The 17,583-nt window shown below is 45.2% G+C and overlaps 1 protein-coding gene across 1 annotated transcript; it reads right to left on the minus strand.

Moving 5' to 3' along the window:
* Nucleotides 1–6,265: 6,265 nt before the first annotated feature.
* Nucleotides 6,266–12,370, minus strand: LOC311000108 (XK-related protein 6-like; the record flags this gene model as incomplete). Its single annotated transcript, XM_083990742.1, has 4 exons — nt 6,266–6,773; nt 7,453–7,870; nt 8,508–8,704; nt 11,766–12,370. 4 exons carry the CDS (start codon nt 12,368–12,370, stop codon nt 6,266–6,268), a joined length of 1,728 nt encoding a protein of 575 aa, XP_083846868.1.
* Between the last annotated feature and the right edge of the window lie 5,213 nt (nt 12,371–17,583).

Genomic DNA, 17,583 nt, shown 5'->3' on the forward strand with positions numbered 1-17,583 from the left:
GTTTTTTCCTTGTTTGTTAAATCCATACACAAACGTAAAATGTAAAAGGGCAAAGTGTTTTGTAAAATTATGTACTGGAAATACAATTTATTTATCAAGTCTTTTGATTGATTGATTGATTGATTGATTGATTTTTTATCAATTGTTGTGGCTTGTAGTGTCACTTTTCTGTGCAGTGCTATTAAAAATGACTGAGGGACATGTATACTAGCTCAATCAATCAATCAATCAATCAATCAATCAATCAATCAATCAATTGCTTATTTGTCCTTCTGGCTGTCTGGCAAATCACCTCCCAAAACCTCACCCTGCCTACAGATCTAATATCAGTGTGCTTATACTCAAGACAACACGATGGCACAGACTCCTACGAAAACACAGTTTCCAGTCAAAGTCATTTTTCTTCTGTCATCTTACATTCTGGATATTTATAAAGAACATTTACTATCAGTACATTTGAAAGAGCCATCTAAGCAAACTCATCGAACATAGATCCAACTGAGGAGGATTACCAGAAAAAGGTATTTACAATCAAAATGCCAACCACCGAAAATAAAAGCTACGTTTGCACATCGAATTCTCTAGAGCTACTTTTTTTTTCCCAAGCTGAAGAACAAAGTAGAAAAGCATGACCTTGACAAAATAAAAGTTTGTGGTACATCTTATAGGTACATCCACAATAAAGTTTAGTTTGACCCTGCCCTGTGCTTATAGTATCCAGACCTGAGTCAAACCACTGACATCCTTCCAAAATCACTCTCTATGGTAGAATTTGTGTATTTTGTGCCGAGACAACTGTGCCTCCTCACTTCTTAATGGAAAGTTAAGTTGTAGTTTAACTCAAATCTGGTAGAAACTGGTCTGAGATCAGAAACAGCTTAGCGTCTGGCCTGGAGTTCTACAAAAACCACAATGAGTCATGATACTTTCACAGCTCTGGACCAAGCAAGTAAAACTTTGGCTAAAGAAAAGCATATGAAGCATTACTGACACATACACGGTAGCTTGCACACTCACACACACATGCTCACACACACACATACACATACACACTCAGCCGGACCACAGGCCTCATATGCTTTGCAGACCCTGATAGTGGAACATTTAGGCTATGTGTTTTCCAAAGAAATTAAAGTAACAGAAAAACTTTCTGGTTTTGATTTTCACAATCATATGAACACTCCTCAGTCAGGAGGTTGCATCCATCACGCTTATTTCCAAGATAAAGGTGCATTACACTGTTTTTTTTCCCATGCCAGATACATTTTAACCTACTTAACAGACAAATGTTATAGAGAAAACTGTAAATTAAGTGCATACAAATATTACAAATCATCATAAACAAATGAAAAAAAAAAAGGTTTTGAAAAATGTAAACAAATGGTACGTCACATTTGCATTGTTGCACATTGACACTTTATGTTTTCTGCTTTCTCTCATCATTGTAAACAAACAAAAAAGGCAAAAATTAATGATAAAAACAAGCAATACATGAGTACAATAATGATCTTTTTTTTTCTTCTTTTTTTTGTAAAGGTTATCCAAGCCCAGAACTATTCTGCCTGCAACTTTGCATAGCTGTGGATGTGTAGCCATACAATAACACTGACTGGATTTCAATTTCTTACAGAGTGGGCCTGGCTAAGGCTCTGGTTTTTTGGGTGAAGAAAGAAGCTCTTCATTTGTGGCGTGCAGACTCAACCATGTGGATCTGTGGATTTTTCACAACTGGATAATAAGAAAGGTAACATTATTTCAAAAATAAACCTGCAGTTTGATTGTGGTGCTGTAGTTGAGTCTATATGCCACACATGAATGCCTTTAAAGAGAGAACTGTGTTTTTTTTGGTTGTGTCAGACCTGATTTAGCTGTGTTAAACCTGATCTCTGATTGGCCGAAGCTCTGGGTGCAAAGGGGCCGTGGGGTTTGGCTGAAAAGGTCAGAGGTCAGTGCTGAGGGGAAAAGCTAGTGGGACAGATCAACATAAATCTCCCTTGAACAACCCAGAAGCACATAGGAAACACATAGGTGACTCTTCAAGACTTTACACGTCTGCCGCTGCCTTTTTTTTTTTTTTTGGGCACATGTGCCCCTCAAATCTAGAACATTCATGCAAGAAATTCACGAGCACGGGCTGTGAAACTAACACAAAATGCTTGACTGTGTTCTCTAAATGGCACATATTCATTTTTTTTTAGGACAACGTGCTAATAAAGTATGCTGTTTGCCTTTTACTTCTGTGCTCTGACACACTGAACCCATGCTTACTGTACAGTGCACGTCCAGATAAGAGTGTAGCAAAAAAGAAGCACCACCTTCCAAATGTGCATGTATGTGTGTGTGTGTGTGTGTGTGTTTGTTTTTTTTGCACATAACCATGACTCAAATATCTGAAAAAATCAAATCAAATCCAAAAATAATAAAGAAGAATCCACCTGCATTTGTCGAGCGGTTAAGGCATTGTAGCTTTTACGTGTCACTCAGTTTGACAGAGGGAGAAGGTGTTGCTGTTTTTATGTACACTCTCTACATGAGGAGTCAGATTGATTGAATGACGCTATTCAACCGATCTGAATAATGTGATATCTAGACATATTTGGCTAAATTCTTCATTAACACTGTAACCACAACTATACAAAAACCACCCAGCTTTACTCAATAGCACCATATGAATATTGTTCCCAAATTATAAAGGGGTAAGGGATAATTGGACGTTAGTGTGTGAATGTGAGTGTGTTTATGTGTGTGTTCAAGCGGTGAGGTAGGGACACATCCCATGTTGTTACACTACTTTTCACTGTGTGCCTGCATGTGTGTACTAAGCATATCTCCCTGCTGCAGAGGAAAAAACCCTGTGTATGTGTGTGTTTGTGTGTGTGTGTGTGTTGTGAGCATGTACACTAAGCACATCTCCCTGCGTCGGAGACTTGCATAGCTTCTGCAGGAAGAGCAGTTGTCCATTTGGACGGAGCCTTTGGCACAGCCTTGGCTGATAACTGAAGGCAGTACACAAGTTGCACCATAGAATTCAAAGAGACAATCTGCCCTTATTGCACCATAAGTACATGTGTGTTTCATATTTTGCACCATATGAAGTGGGATTAGCAGCCAATTGACTCCATAGCTTGAGTGTGTTGCACCATATGAACACCGACGCTGCTGCTGCTGCTTCTGTTGCGCGTTCGCATCTACTGGATCTGCCTTGCCTGTTTGCAGCAAATGAAGTGATTTGCCCTTTTTTTTTTTTTTAATTGACTAGCACCACGGGAAAGAAAAATGCAAGCTTGCTCCTTGTTCACATTGTTTAAACTTTAAGGGGGTACTACTAGATTTTCTCCTTTATAACCCAATGAACAAACCTCTTAATGTTGCGGATCATTTAAAGTCACCATGTGGTCATATTTAAGATGCTGGAAATATTTAATTCATGGTTCAACCGCTTCACTTGTTACTGATTCAGTTTCCGTCAGTTGTTATTATTTCCACACCAAAGACAGAGGAAGCAGCTTGAAGCCTGCTGTCAACTTGGCCCCTCGTTAACAGGGACATCTGGACAAAAGTTAAAGAAGAGACTCCAGAAATATGTCAAAGTACCCCTTGTTAACACTGTTAATTTGCTCTTGAAATCTTTCCTTCACCTGCTCACTCCTCTTGGACAGCAGCAATAAGAAGCGCGCGTGTGTGTTTGTGTTCATCGTTACTAATTGCACCATTTGAAAATGGCTCGCGGCCGGGTTTTACCTGCTCTAAAGGTGTGGACGGTTGAAACTCTTTCACCACCTTTTCCAAACCCCTTGTTTTCACCCGCCACCAAGTTGTTAACAGTGCGCGGTTTCAGGAGCACCGTTCCCGTCGATGGGGCCCATCACTCACATCATCTTGGCTCGTTTGTTGTCGCCTGCCAATGTTAACAGCTTGGATCACGGGGATAAACAAACAAAAAAAAATAAATAATGAGCCATACATCACAGCTCAGCCGTGGGTGGCTTTTGGAGGAGTTGATGCTGGACACGGAACAGGAGAAGACGAGTCATCGGGAGTGTTGTGATGACTGAAGTACAAAAGTGTTTTATATCAGCTCCGTTGGCAGCACCCTGTTAGCGTGGGAACGACACGATTAAGACATCACGCAGGGGAAAATGTAGTAGACAGAGATCAGAAATAATTAGTCCTGCATTTGCTCTTTCTGTTCAAAATCTGGACACGATTGCTCTCTCTTTTCTTTTTTTTCTGTCGTCTAATCAGGAATCTGTTGTTTTTTTTTAGCATTAACAACTGTTGATGGAGTAAGCAAAGAAAAAAATACATCTCCCACAACTCCTTTAAGCACAACAGGAAGTGATGGAGAACAACTGTTGTACTGCAACAGTGTGACAGGCATCTTCTGCTTTATGCCTCTTCCTATAGGCACTAAGACTTCAACAGTACTTTAGATTTCACATATTTGCTTTTAAGGGTGTTTATCATGTGTAATGGCCAACTTTATATACTTCAGCTTTCAAAAAACCTGTGGGTTTGGGTTCATTTGTGGGGTAATCTTTTTTCTATGGATATGGCCTGTATATTCATGAAATCTAAGTAAGTGCAGCTAGTACTTATCTTTAGCTATTGATAACGTTAGCACTAATGTTGTTCATGGTCTCCTAACACAGCGTATGGCTAAGAATGAGCATCCTCTAAGCATTAGCTTAGCATTAACTACAATTAGAAGACAATTAGCCCAGATTAGTGTGAGGACTGAAAGCAGGGGGTAACAGCTAACCTGGCTCTGGCCAAAGTGTAAAAATCCTCCTACCAGCACCGTTTGTTATTTACTGTAACTATTTATTGGCTGGCAAAGACTCGAGGAAGTCAGCGTAGCCTGCCAAGAAACGTCACAGCAGGGAACTGCCCATAAACCCACTTCTCCCGCTTTTTTTAATGCTAACGTTAGCTAATTAGCTCCATAGGTAGTGTAGAGGCATGAGATTTGTGCTCATCTAACAATCTGGCGAAAAAGGAATAAGCGTACTTCTCAGGTTTTTAATTTGTTTGGGTGTGCATCAGATGCTAATAACCATCTGTGTCTCCATCTTTCCCATCATGCTCTGCTACTTCCCGCTAACCTCGTCAACCAACCCCCCTCCCCGAGAAACTATACGCCCGGCCGCTTTGTCCACAGTCGGCAAAAACGTAACGATACATAAAAAACATCCCCTCTATACATAGAAAATATATACACTACCTTTTGACTAGACTAACGACAACATGTTCACAAACTCCTTGTATTAAAAGTGACTTTTGGTCTTTCTTTGTCACATCTTTTTATTCTACTGAAACCCGTGAAAGTGTGAGCGACACAACGTAAACGGCATGCGGTGGCCAAACTGCGCTCAATTTTTCTTTTTTTTTGTTGTTGTACGTTGATTAGTTAGTTTTTTTTTCTTCACAGCGGAGCACGGGTGTGTAAAATTAAAGAAGTGAGACCGGATGAAGAGCAATCAGAGGAGCTGGAGATAGAGAGACGGAGGGATAACGAGAGAGAGTGAGAGAGAGAGAGATGGACTCGCGCTGAAGCAGCTTGGTGAGTCATGGCCATGGGACTCGCAGGTCGCAGGTGCCTGCAAGGAATGTGCGTGCATTTGCATGTGTGCTTGTGAGTGTGTGTGTGTGCATTTGAGTGTAATAGATTGCTTTTGTGTCTGTGTGCTTATATCAAGTGTGACATTGTGTGTGCGTTTGTGTTTTTTAAATCTTCTCTAACATCCATGGATACATACATTTTTTGGTAACACTTTACTTGAATAGGTATTCATAAGATTGACATAAAACTGTCATAACCATGACATAACAGCTGTCATAAACATCAATGAATTATGACAGCTGTCGTTAAGTGTCATTCGGTAAGTTATGTCACTTTTAATGCAAAGTTGACATTGTTTGAGATGTTTTTGTTCTGACAACTTGACATAAAGACAATTTAAACTGTCATAGCAGACCTAATTGCCAAACTTTGAAAAATTATGTCAAGTTCTCATAACAAGGACATCTCAAATAATGTCAACTTTGCATTAAAAGTGACATAACTTACCGAATGACACTTAACGACAGCTGTCGTAAGTATTCATTGATGTTTATGACAGCTGTTATGTCATGGTTATGACAGTTTTATGTCAATCTTATGAATACCTATTCAAGTAAAGTGTTACCCATTTTTTTTTAAATAATGGTGGCACATGTGCTTATGTTTGCGATTGTGTGAGTGATTGTGTTGTGTTTTTTTTTGTCAGAGTGAGGACTCGTACTGCAACAGTTCATACAGTAGCGGTCCATCACGGTAGCGGATGCCCACGGCGGCCGGCGTTATATACTGCAGGATATTTATAGTCCTCCGCAGGCGCCTGTCTACGTAGTGGGCGTCCCATGCCGGGTAACGCTTCCTGGGCATGTCGATCTTTATGAGCGGGCCCTCGGCCTTGGCGGCGGTGATGGGCTCCGACCTCACCTGGAAGACGGGGAGACAAGTCTCGGCCACATCCTCTTCCGTCTGCGACTTGGTCATGTGCGCCGGAGTGGGCGGGGCTGTGGGCGGGGCCGACGGGGGCAGGGGCAGACCCCAGAGCAGCTGGGCGCAGCAGGACGAGGCGGGGCTTGGCTGCAGGTGGGCCGTGGCCGGGTGCAGGAAGCCGTAGTACAGCAGCATGACCAGGACGCCGCCGGCGAAGGTCAGGTAGACGCCGCACAGCGCTGGGACGGCGTACGAGTCCGTCAACGCTGGGTCTCTGTAGGCGTACCTGCAGGATGATGGTGACACAAAGGGTTAATTAATACAAGGTCACATATATGCTTAAAGGGATAGTTCGACATTTTGGCAAATTCGCCTATTGCCATAATCCTTATAGTCATAGCAGTAGGTTCATTACCTTTAATTATCGGTGCATGTTGCTTTGAGATCCGTGGGGCAGAGATGCGAGTTTAACGTGAGAGCACGAGATACCGGGGACTCCCCTGGCCCTCAAAACTCATCAAATACACAATCCAACAACTCCAAAATGCTCTGGTGGACAAGTTGTGACCTGCACATTCACCACGCCATGACATAATCATGTAACATTACGAGATGGAGTTGTCTTTGAGGCAAACGCAGCCGGAAGTACATTCCAGGCACGTGATTTAAAAAATCTCATAGCGTGGTGAATGTGCAGGTCACAACTTGTCCACCAGAGCGTTTTGGAGTTGTTGGATTGTGTATTTGATGAGTTTGATGAGGGACAGGGGACTTGTACCATTCACCTCCATTGTGTTCACTGAGCAGCTTGCGTCTCTGCCCCGCTGATCTCAAAGCAACATGCACCAATAGTTAAAGGTAATGAACCTACTGCTATAACTATAGGGATTTTGGCAATTGGCAAATTTGCTAAAATGTTGAACTATCCCTTTAAAAAACGAAAAGAAGAATTCACTTTGACTCACCACAGCCCGGTGAGGATGGTGTTCTCCGCCAACACCACGATGTAGTACGTCACCATCCTGTACCGCGTCCGGCCCTCCTTCACGTTGAACCAGCAGAAAATGTAGACGATGCCCACCACCATGTTGAAGAGCACCTCCTCCCACTTGGACATGCAGAAGTCGGTGCCTCCGTGCACCACCCAGAACGCCATGGCGCACCAGTGGACCACCACGAAGATGCCGAAGTAGATGTGGAAGAGGGAGGCGAAGAGGGCGAGCGAGAGGACGCGAGACGAGATGGTGAAGAGGCGCCAGAAGAGGTGCAGGAGCGCCCCGCGGTAGCTCATGCTGCGCTGGTCGTCACGAGAGTCCCGGAGCAGCTTGTGGTAGGAGGCCAGAACCCAGGCGAGAGACAGGAGCGAGGCCAGCGAGGAGATGCCTACGGAGAGACAGACGGGGAGTGAGTCAGTCAGTCGATCAGGACAAAGAGACCAAATCAAGGCTTCGAGGTCCGTGAAACAAAAAGTACAAATGTATTTAAAGTCAGTGTGGGTGTGAATAACTCAAGCACATCCTTAAATAAGTGGTCGTGTGTGACACAGCAGAAGAAGCTTGATGACTCCTAATGGTGTGAGTCGACAATATAAAGTCATTTTTAGTGTCCCAGCTGCTGTGTGTGCAATGCATCCACCCCCTGCTCTAGTCATATTTGCATTAAAAGAAGAGAGTGTCCCACAACTCCAGAGCGATGGGGATGAATAACTCCAGTGGGTGGCAACAGAGATAGATGATGCATTTCCTGGATGAACGAGGAGAGGAGGAGGCTGAGGCTCGCACATCCCCCCAACACTTCTTTCTGCCGGTGCCGTCTTTGTCCGACGACCTGAGCTAGCAGAAAGCAGAACCATCTGCAGCCGCAAAATTACTAGGCACGACATGTGTGTGTGTGTGTGTGTGTGTGTATGTGTGTGTGCAAATTGCTAATTACTGTTTGTGCAGCTGTTTGATTCGTATGTGCTGTGTGGGATAAATGGAAACAATGGTGTTGTGTTTGTAAACGTGGCAATTCCACCTACACTGCAGCGTCTCGGCCCGGTTCTCCTGGATCATGATGCAGAGCTGCAGGACCAGCTGAGGCGCCGACTCCAGGAAGGTCTCCAGCAGCCGCAGCATGTTGACGTCCGCGTACTCGAACATCATGGCCCAGTACCAACGCCGCTGGTGCTCCTTCTGCCGACGGGACATGACGCCCAGATACAGCGTCCTGATGTACCTGCCGGGGGTCAGAGGTCAGACTGTTAACCAACACCATACACCGCACATTTAGTCGCACTCAGAAATACCAGCTGTGTGAAAATGAAATTCACTGATGCTATTTCCTAATGAGTTACAACTGTTAAATAATTAAAGCAGAAGTAAGCGGAATATTTGTGTTAATATAAGTGTTAAATAGTTCTATCTTCCGACAGCAATCACTTCTATAGAGTGTTTGGTCTGAAACACGGGTCTGTCAGTCACTCTGCTCTGCTGTAAACTTTCCTTGTATCCTACAACCTTTATCCAATGAGGAGAGAGAACGGCATAAAGGGGCGGTCCTCTCTCTGTGTGTGCACGCCAAGGAGGCAGTTGCATAGACTGAGGACGATGCGCGTGAATGTGGTGAGGTGACGTAGGGACGAGGGCGGGGACTGCTAACTCCATCGGCTGACAAGAAGTTAGCCAAAACGACCGGATCGCTTACTTCTGCTTTAATTTGATGAATAAAACAAATGCAACTCTAAAAACAACAACCTGCATCCATCCTCTATAAATACATCCATGTGTCTCTGTTGTCTGATCATCAGTAGAAGTCCTTTGTGAGCAAACAGCCATGATATTTTTTTTTTGATCCATACATTCTTAGTGAATTTGTAGGACAGGGAAACCACAGTGCATGTGGGTGGGATGTGGGTAGTGATTTCAATTAAAACAGCCTCAAGCACTGACAGCGTGTGTATGTGTGTGTGTGTGTGTGTGTGTGTGTGTGTGTGTGTGTGTGTGTGCATGAGCATATGTGCATGTGTACAAACGTACTCTAATGTTACCCTCCTGCTTTCCTCTGTATGTGTGTGTGTGGCTCTACTGTACATGCATGGGGGTCATTGTGTGTGTGGGCGTGTGTGCCTCCATTACGCCTTCCTCTGGCTCTGGCTCTGGCTCTGGCTCTGTATTTGTAAGTGTTACAGCTGTCTGGCTTGAAACACACAAGCGTGATTCACATAACATAAATAATGCACCGTCCACAGGAAATCTCTTCCATCACTAACATGTGGTAATGCGTCTAAATTAATCATTTCGAGCTGATTTTGCATATTTTCTTTAAAGATATAAACATAGAAAAATGCTGTTTGTCCTTGACTCAAGAACACGTTATATACAAATAATAACAAACAGCATTTGTTTGGCTTTTTCCAATCCCACAAACAGGAAGTCGCTCCATTTGCATTCAGGTGAGCGATTAAAGATTCACAGCCTGACACGACGAACCTGAGAACCACTCAGCCAGCGCCTTAACATGGACGGATGTGGTTTGGAGCCATATGTGGCGAATGAATACAGTACATCTACCTCCCCCCACCACTCTCTCTCTCTCTTGCTTTCCCCTCTTCTCCTTTTGCTCTTTTTCTTCTCCCCTCCCCCTCTGTTCACTTTCTCCCTCCTCCTCTTCTTCCGTCCTCACCCCTCCTTTTCTTCCACAGCCTCTCCATCTCTAAGCGATCTATCTCAATCAGGCCGTACCATTTCTTCAGCTACAAACATCCCTCCTCCTCCTCCTCCTCCTCCTCCTCCTCCTCCTCCTCCTCCTCCTCTCCCTTTCCCTTCCCCTCCCCTTCTTCTCCTTCTCCTCCCTCCTTCTTTTGCTCCTTTGCTTCCTCCAGGTGGGAGAGTCCATTCTGCAGGCTGCAGATGGGGTGTTTTTTTACAGGGTGGGGTGGATATCGGAGGTAGAGGAGGGACTGGTGTTTGTGTGTTTGGGGGGGTTGATTTAACCCTACAACCACAGAGAGACTGGAGCAAAAGGAGCTGAGTAGCACATCCCATGTCAACACACACACACACACACACACCAACCACTCTCCTTTCTGCCAGAGGCAAGCGGACATCATTAAGGAGCGATCTCGGAGAGAGAAAGAGAAAAGTGGGATGGGGAGGGAGAGTCACTGTCCTACACTGTATATCGGGACTGGGAGGCTGAAGAAAAGCAGGCACACTCCTACTACAACTACTACTAGTACTGTCAGAGCTACACACACTCACACAAACACACACAAAAACACACACACAAGAAGCAAAGAGAGCAAAGAAGCTACAGTAGCAAATACAAAAGACGTGCATGTGTGTGCTGCAGCTTTTCCCGCCAGTGCTTTTAGCACTACAATTAGCACCCACCCTTGTCCAACTGTGTGTATATATAGTGTGTGTGTGTGTGTCTGTGTGTGTGAGAGAGAGATAGAGAGAGAGAGAGAGAGAGAGAGAGAGAGAGAGAGAGAGAGAGAGAGAGACATGTACAGTGGGATAGAAAAGAGAGATGTGTTGCCAGAAGCGCAGATGCCTTTCCTCTTTGTACTCTCCATGCATGCTGACACTCATGGGAAGAGCCGTGACACCGTTTTTCCACTGGTCAAACACACTGACACACATGAGCACACACACACACACACATACACACACACACACACACACACACACATGTGCACGCGCGCACATGCACGGCCCCTGACTCCTCTGCTCTCCATGCAACTACAGTGATGGACTCTGATCGAGGCGCTGTCCGTGGTGCTGAATGAATGGATCCAGCACCATGGACAGAGTCACAGAGGATCAGTTTGACTTGGTTTTTTACTTTATTCACGCTTCGAGTGTTGTGTGTGTTTGGATCCTCGCTGTGTAGTCATTTTTACAATCTCTACAGTTTTCAGTTTGAACTCTCTCATCTCTCTCAATGGCAGATTGTTCACTATGAGTTGCTGAATCAACTCGGTGTGCCCAAAATAGGGAAAGAAACTTTTAGAAGTTGCACTAGATCATGAAGTTTTGTCTGTAAAAGTCGAGACGACGGTCTGGCTGAATATCTGTCTGTCATTCACAGATAGAAGCTGAGAGGTCAAACTCTCTGCATCCTCCTCCTCCTCCTCCTCTTCCTCCTGCCTGTCAGTGTGAAGCAGGCTTTCTCTTCTTCAAGCTACATTGAGTGGACACACAACTCTCCCCCATTAGCAGCGTTAAGTGTGTGAGATAGTGAGTGTGAGGGCACAGGTGTGTTGTGTTGTGTTGTGTTGAGTTTCTCCCCTTACCTCCACACTTGCCCCAGCTGGAGGATGTGTATAGTGGCCTGCCACAGCCAGATGGTGGCCAGCTGCAGGCGGTCTCTGCCGGGATACAGACACCCCAGAGCCACCGTGCCCCGCTTGGTCAGCCCCTCCACCTCCCCGAGCCCCCCTCCGGTGTAGTCCTGCACGAACCAGCGGAAACTCAGTATTTGGACCAGCACCGACGGCACCAGCACGAAGAAGAGCGTGAGGCCGAACCAGAGGTAGTCCTGCCTGCGGTAGTAGTCCACCGCCAGGAACAGGTCCGTGCCCACGTCCCAGAAGAAGACGAGCAGGGCGAGGACGATCCAGAGGCAGTCCAGCCACAGCTGCTCCCGCGGCGGGCAGTGGGTCTCCCGGACGCCGACCCCCGCGGCGGGCTGCCCCCCCCCGAGCAGAGAGCCCAGGCAGGCGGAGCGGCAGCCCCAGTAGCAGGCGGAGGAGCGGCAGCACTGGCAAATGTGAATGGCCGCAGAGTCCAGCGGCTCCTCGGCGTCAACATCGTACAGCTGGGCGAAACCACCACCACCTCCACCACCACCGCCGCCGCACCCCATCCCCGCTTTGCAGCCGTCCGACTGCGCGGCCATGTTCGCCTTACCGCCTCTTCCCTCCTGCGAAACGCACGACAACCGCACCGTGATGCTTTCTCTTGGTGGGGCGCGGATACCACCACCACCACGTCACTTCCCAGATACCTGCTGCTGCTGCTGCTGCTGCTGCTGCTGCCCCCTTCTTCTCCTTCTTCTCCTTCCCTCTCGCGCCGCGGCGACTGCTGTGTCTCTTTCCCACGCGGGGCGCGAGGAGCCATCAGAGCCGGCGGCCGCGCGACGACGGCGGCTCCACTTCTTCTTCTTCCTCGTCAGCAGGTCGAGACACCGCCGGTACCGGAGGCTCGGTAGCAGCGGCGGCGGCAGCAGAAGCAGAAGAAGCGGAATCCGTTCCCGTTTTTTTAGTCCAGCAGCCCTGCATCATCGGTCATCTAGGGCGACGGGAGGCTATGACGTAATGCATCTCCCGCTGTTCTTAAGACGTTTGAGTGAGTGAGTGTGTAGGTGTGTGTGTGTAGGCGCATTGGACACCTGGACTTTTCCTGCAGAGCCCCGGAGTCTCCCCTATCCTCACACCCGCAATTCAGGCTGCACGTCGTCGGCCTCCCCGGCGTCCGCTGCAGCCCGTCTCCGCTCCTCCGCTCCTTTCCGCAGCTCCAGCCCTCTGCAACTGCACGCTTCCCCACTCCTCACTTTCTCTGTCTCTCCCTCCCTCCCTCTCTCTCTCTCTATCCCCCCCCCCCTCTCTCTCTCTCACGCTCTCACTCCGCCCTCTGCCGGATAACGAACGACTTCAACACCCCCTCTTCCCCCAAAATTCACATCTCAATCAATCAATCAATTCAATTCAATTCAATTCAATTTGCTTTATTGGCATGAACAGAGATTTGTTTTTGCCAAAGCGTTTTTCACAATACTTACATATATGCTCCACAACATTGCAATTCATATTCAGAACGGCACAAAATATAAAACAAATATTCATCAACAATATAAATACAATTAAATACAATTAATACAAATCAACAATATAAATACAAATCTATGCATCTGTGATGTCAGTCAATCAATCAAATTTTATTCATATAGCACCTTTCAAAGCAAATAAATGCCGTTCAAAGTGCTTTACATTTTGATTGAAAAATAGAGGTGAAACAAGATAAATAACATGGAGACTCATGCACGAAGATTAAAAACAACAATAAAATATAGCAATAGTAAAAAAAAAAAAAAAACTTTTAACAACAATACATTTTAATAAAATAAAATGCAGGCTAAAAATATACGACAAAATATAAAAAATAAAAATAAAACTGCATGTGCACACGTTGCACGAGCAGCAAAGTATAGAGGTTGTGCAATCGTCCACTGGCTGTGCCTTATATAGGAGCAGGAGGGTGATTGTTTTCTAATGATAACAGCCGGAAAAAGAGAAGGAAAAATGAGATTTCCACCTACTACTGCCATCCATCTCTCCATCAATCATCATCCTTCCTTCCTTCCTTCCTTCCTTCCTTCCTTCCTTCCTTCCTTCCTTCCTTCCTTCCTTCCTTCCTTCCATCCATCCATCCATTCATCCCCCCTCTCTCTCTCTCTCTCTCTAAGTATCCCCCTCTGTACCACCTCCTCTCCTCTCTCACACTCTCCATTCATCCCTCCATCATCTCCTCCAATGGGCCGACTGCCCTGTGGCTCTGCCAGCCTAATCAGCTGTAACATATGCGTGTGTGTGTGTGTGTGTGTGTGTGTGTGTGTGTGTGTGTGTGTGTGTGTGTGTGTGTGTGTGTGTGTGATCCCTGCGAGAGGCAAGGATTTAGGAATGTGAGAAACTGGGCTGGACACTGTATGTATGTGTGTGTGTGTGTGTGAGAGAGAGAGAGAGAGAGAGGCAGAAACTAAAGAAAATGGAAAGCTGAGGGGCAGATAGAAGGAGAGGGATGGATTTAGGAATTAGTGGAGGGATGAAAGGAGTGTGTGTGTGTGTGTGTGTGTGTGTGTGTGCAGAGAGAGAGAGAAAGAGAGACAAAGATAGAAAAGATGATTCAGGCTGAAGCAGTTCAAAAGGATGAAGAGATTGACAGGAGAGAGGATGAGCGAAAGATTTAGGAATTGTTGGAAGGATGAGAAAAGCGTGTCAGAGACAGAAAGAGGAAAAAACAAATTTCTGAGCTGCAAAAAAAGAAAGCGGGATAGAAGGAAAATGGATTTACTGAATGAATTGAGAAAGGGGAGAAGAAAAACACGGGGTGTGTTGAGGAGTTTTTAAGGAGAAGTCATGACGGGGGAATTAAATGTGGATTTTTTTTCTTTTTTTGGAGGCTGATGATGAAGGTCATGAGAAGGAAAAATGAAAGACAATGATAGATTCAAGGACAGGAAGAGGGTTGGGATTCCCAAAACTAGGAAGGGAAGGAAGGATGAACGGATGAGGAGGGGAATGGGAAGAATGAGAGTGAAAGAAAGGCTGAGAAATGTTTTTATCTTATACAAATATATATATTAAATAACATTTCTGTGTAGTTGAGATGCAGTGTTCATACATATGCAATCCACCCTCTCTTCTCACAAGTATGCACAACACACAAACACACACACACATACACATACACACACACACACACACACACACACACACACAGTAATTTGCGAGCATGCACTGCACTGCTCTTTATCACGCACACACTTGCTCCTTGTTTTCTGTGCAAGCACTTGCACTTTTTCTCTCTCTCCCTCTCCCCCCCCCCCCCCACACCCCCCTCTCTCTCTGTCCACTGGAGATTAGCCTCTCTGTTGTCATGACAACCACGGCTGTGCAGCTGAAGGACAGGGAGAGCGAGTAGATGGTTGTATAGCTGTGTGTGATTGTGTATATATGTGTGTGTGTGTGTGTAAGAGAGAGCGATAATGGGAGTGAGGGAGAGCAACAGGGGAGTTATGGGCTGCAGCTCGGCGTGGGGGCTGTTTTCCCCGACACCTGGACTTAAGGCTAATTACAGCAAATCTTAATGAAAATGCAAAATGAGATATATGACCCGAGCTCCGTGTCAGCAGAGTCCGGGGTAGATGTTTGGCGCTATCTTCCGCAGCAGACTTGAGTCTTTTTTTATAGGAATTTAAAAAGATGAAATCCTCAGAAAAAGTCAAGGTTGCACATCTGCACCCAAGAGACAACATGTAAATACAAACAAAATGCACACTATTTCTCTTGTTTAGATGCAAATATGAGGTTTGAGCTTGAAATAATGTGCAAAATATGACAGAAATCCCCCTCATCCAAGGTTGCAGCAGCAGTCTCACCTCTCTGCTTTTACAAAAATGTATCCCATTGATTTAGCAAAACTGGAGGAGTGGAGAGATCAAATGCTTCTTGTGTGCTGATGTTCAAGACAAAAGTAGACAGAGGCAGCAGCAGCAGCAGCAGCAGCTCCTGGATCAGCAGAAAACCCTCAAAAGACCACAACAATGACCTTGTTATGAGTTGGTGGGAATCAAAAAGACACAACATGAGAGTTTTAATCTGGCTGTGAAGGGGGACAGAGTGAGATAAGGAGTCGATGTAATTAGACAAGATAGATATTCAGGGTTTTTTTTTCTTTACTTCTCCTCACTTTGCTATGTGCAGACATTCGTACAAATGCACAGAGATTTTGGAGGAAAAACTCAACATAGGGAAGAAAGTAATTGGCAATTAAAAAAGAAGCACGCAGAGGAAAGAGCCGAGGTTCAGACGCGCTGAAAATGCACAACTTGTCAGGGAAATACAACCAAAATGAAAGTTTAACTGGAGCATTATTTGCTCTAAATAGAGATCATACAGATAAAGATGATAGGAGCACAGTGGGGAGGAGGACACTGACGACTCGCAAACTTTAAATAGAGTCTGATGACGGTGGAAAAGTATTGTAATCCAACACAAAACACTACATCCAATTGGTCTTAGAATTTAAAATGTCATCTCATATTGTACTGTATGTTATGATTCTAAATTATCTGTAAATACAGTTGAGCCTTAGTGTGACAACATGAATACGGAGGAACATGAATACATTTTTGTATATGCATGTATGTATTTGCATATTACCAACAAAGTGTACCTAAATAATTAAGCCCATGGGAAAGGAGCAAACAGAAAAAGGCCTAACCCGAGTGACGCTAGGCAGAAACAGCAGAGTTCACCTAAAAACCAGAAATAAAACAGGAATTGGAGAGTCATTATTCACACGTCGAACAAGTTTAAATTTGTCTTAGCGACAGTAAATTCCTGCAGCGCTGAAAACAACAGTTTGTGACAAAGGAAGTCTTTTTCCCTCTGCACCCTGAATGAAGCTTTTTTTTTTTTTTTTTTTTGTCCCAGGGAGTGATTATGAGCAGAACCACTTAAATGTTGATGACTTTCCTGCTCCTTTGGGATGGGAAGGGGAAAGGGGGGGGGGGTGGTTTGTCAAGAATTACAGTAAGAGCACTGCTAAGAATAATCAGGATGAGAGGGAGGATGTGGCGCCGCCTCAAAAATCTAAGGAGCTTTCATGGTTTTGTAGGCAAAGTGGAGAAGGCGGTGCAGGGCTGCTGCAGGTCTGATGCTCAGGAACTCACTGGTCAACTCAGGTGGAGGTGAATTTATGATTTATGCAGCATTTTATGCAACACCATCACCCCAAACTGAACCGACGCTTTGTGCTGGAGCTCCTCGGACTCTATTATGTATAGATTCAGACATTGTGCCTGTGCCGGTCAGACAGCGTGTGGCTGCATCATTCAGTGAGAACAGTGTGTTCAGTGCCGTGAAAAATGCAGCAGGCCCCGTTTTCCCCCTGCTCAGAGTCAGAGTCAGAGCCACAGACAGTGACAGGCAGGCGGAGCACGAGGCTTGTTAGAGGCAGACGTCTACATTTTTAAATGACTCATTAGATTTCTGCTCAAGTCAAAACAACCGGAAGTCGACAGGCGACGCCGAGCTGCAGAAGAAAAACAAATAAAAGCAGGGTCGACTCGACATGCTCATCCTCTGCACATGTTTCTGCTTCTGTGTGGGGAAAAAAACAGATAATCACCAAGTTAATTATAGAGGTGGCTATGATTGACCTGTGACCCTGATTTCACTTCCATTTGAACACCTGAGATACATTTATATTATGTCTTCTGTTATACGGGAAATAAAACGCGAAAAACACAACTGAAATACCAGATTTAGATGTGAAACAAGCATTTCTGCAATCTCACCTTGTACAGAAGTGTGTAAATCTTTGATTAAA

The sequence above is a fragment of the Trachurus trachurus genome (genome assembly GCF_905171665.1).
Source record: "Trachurus trachurus genome assembly, chromosome: 2".
Lineage (NCBI taxonomy): Eukaryota > Metazoa > Chordata > Actinopteri > Carangiformes > Carangidae > Trachurus > Trachurus trachurus.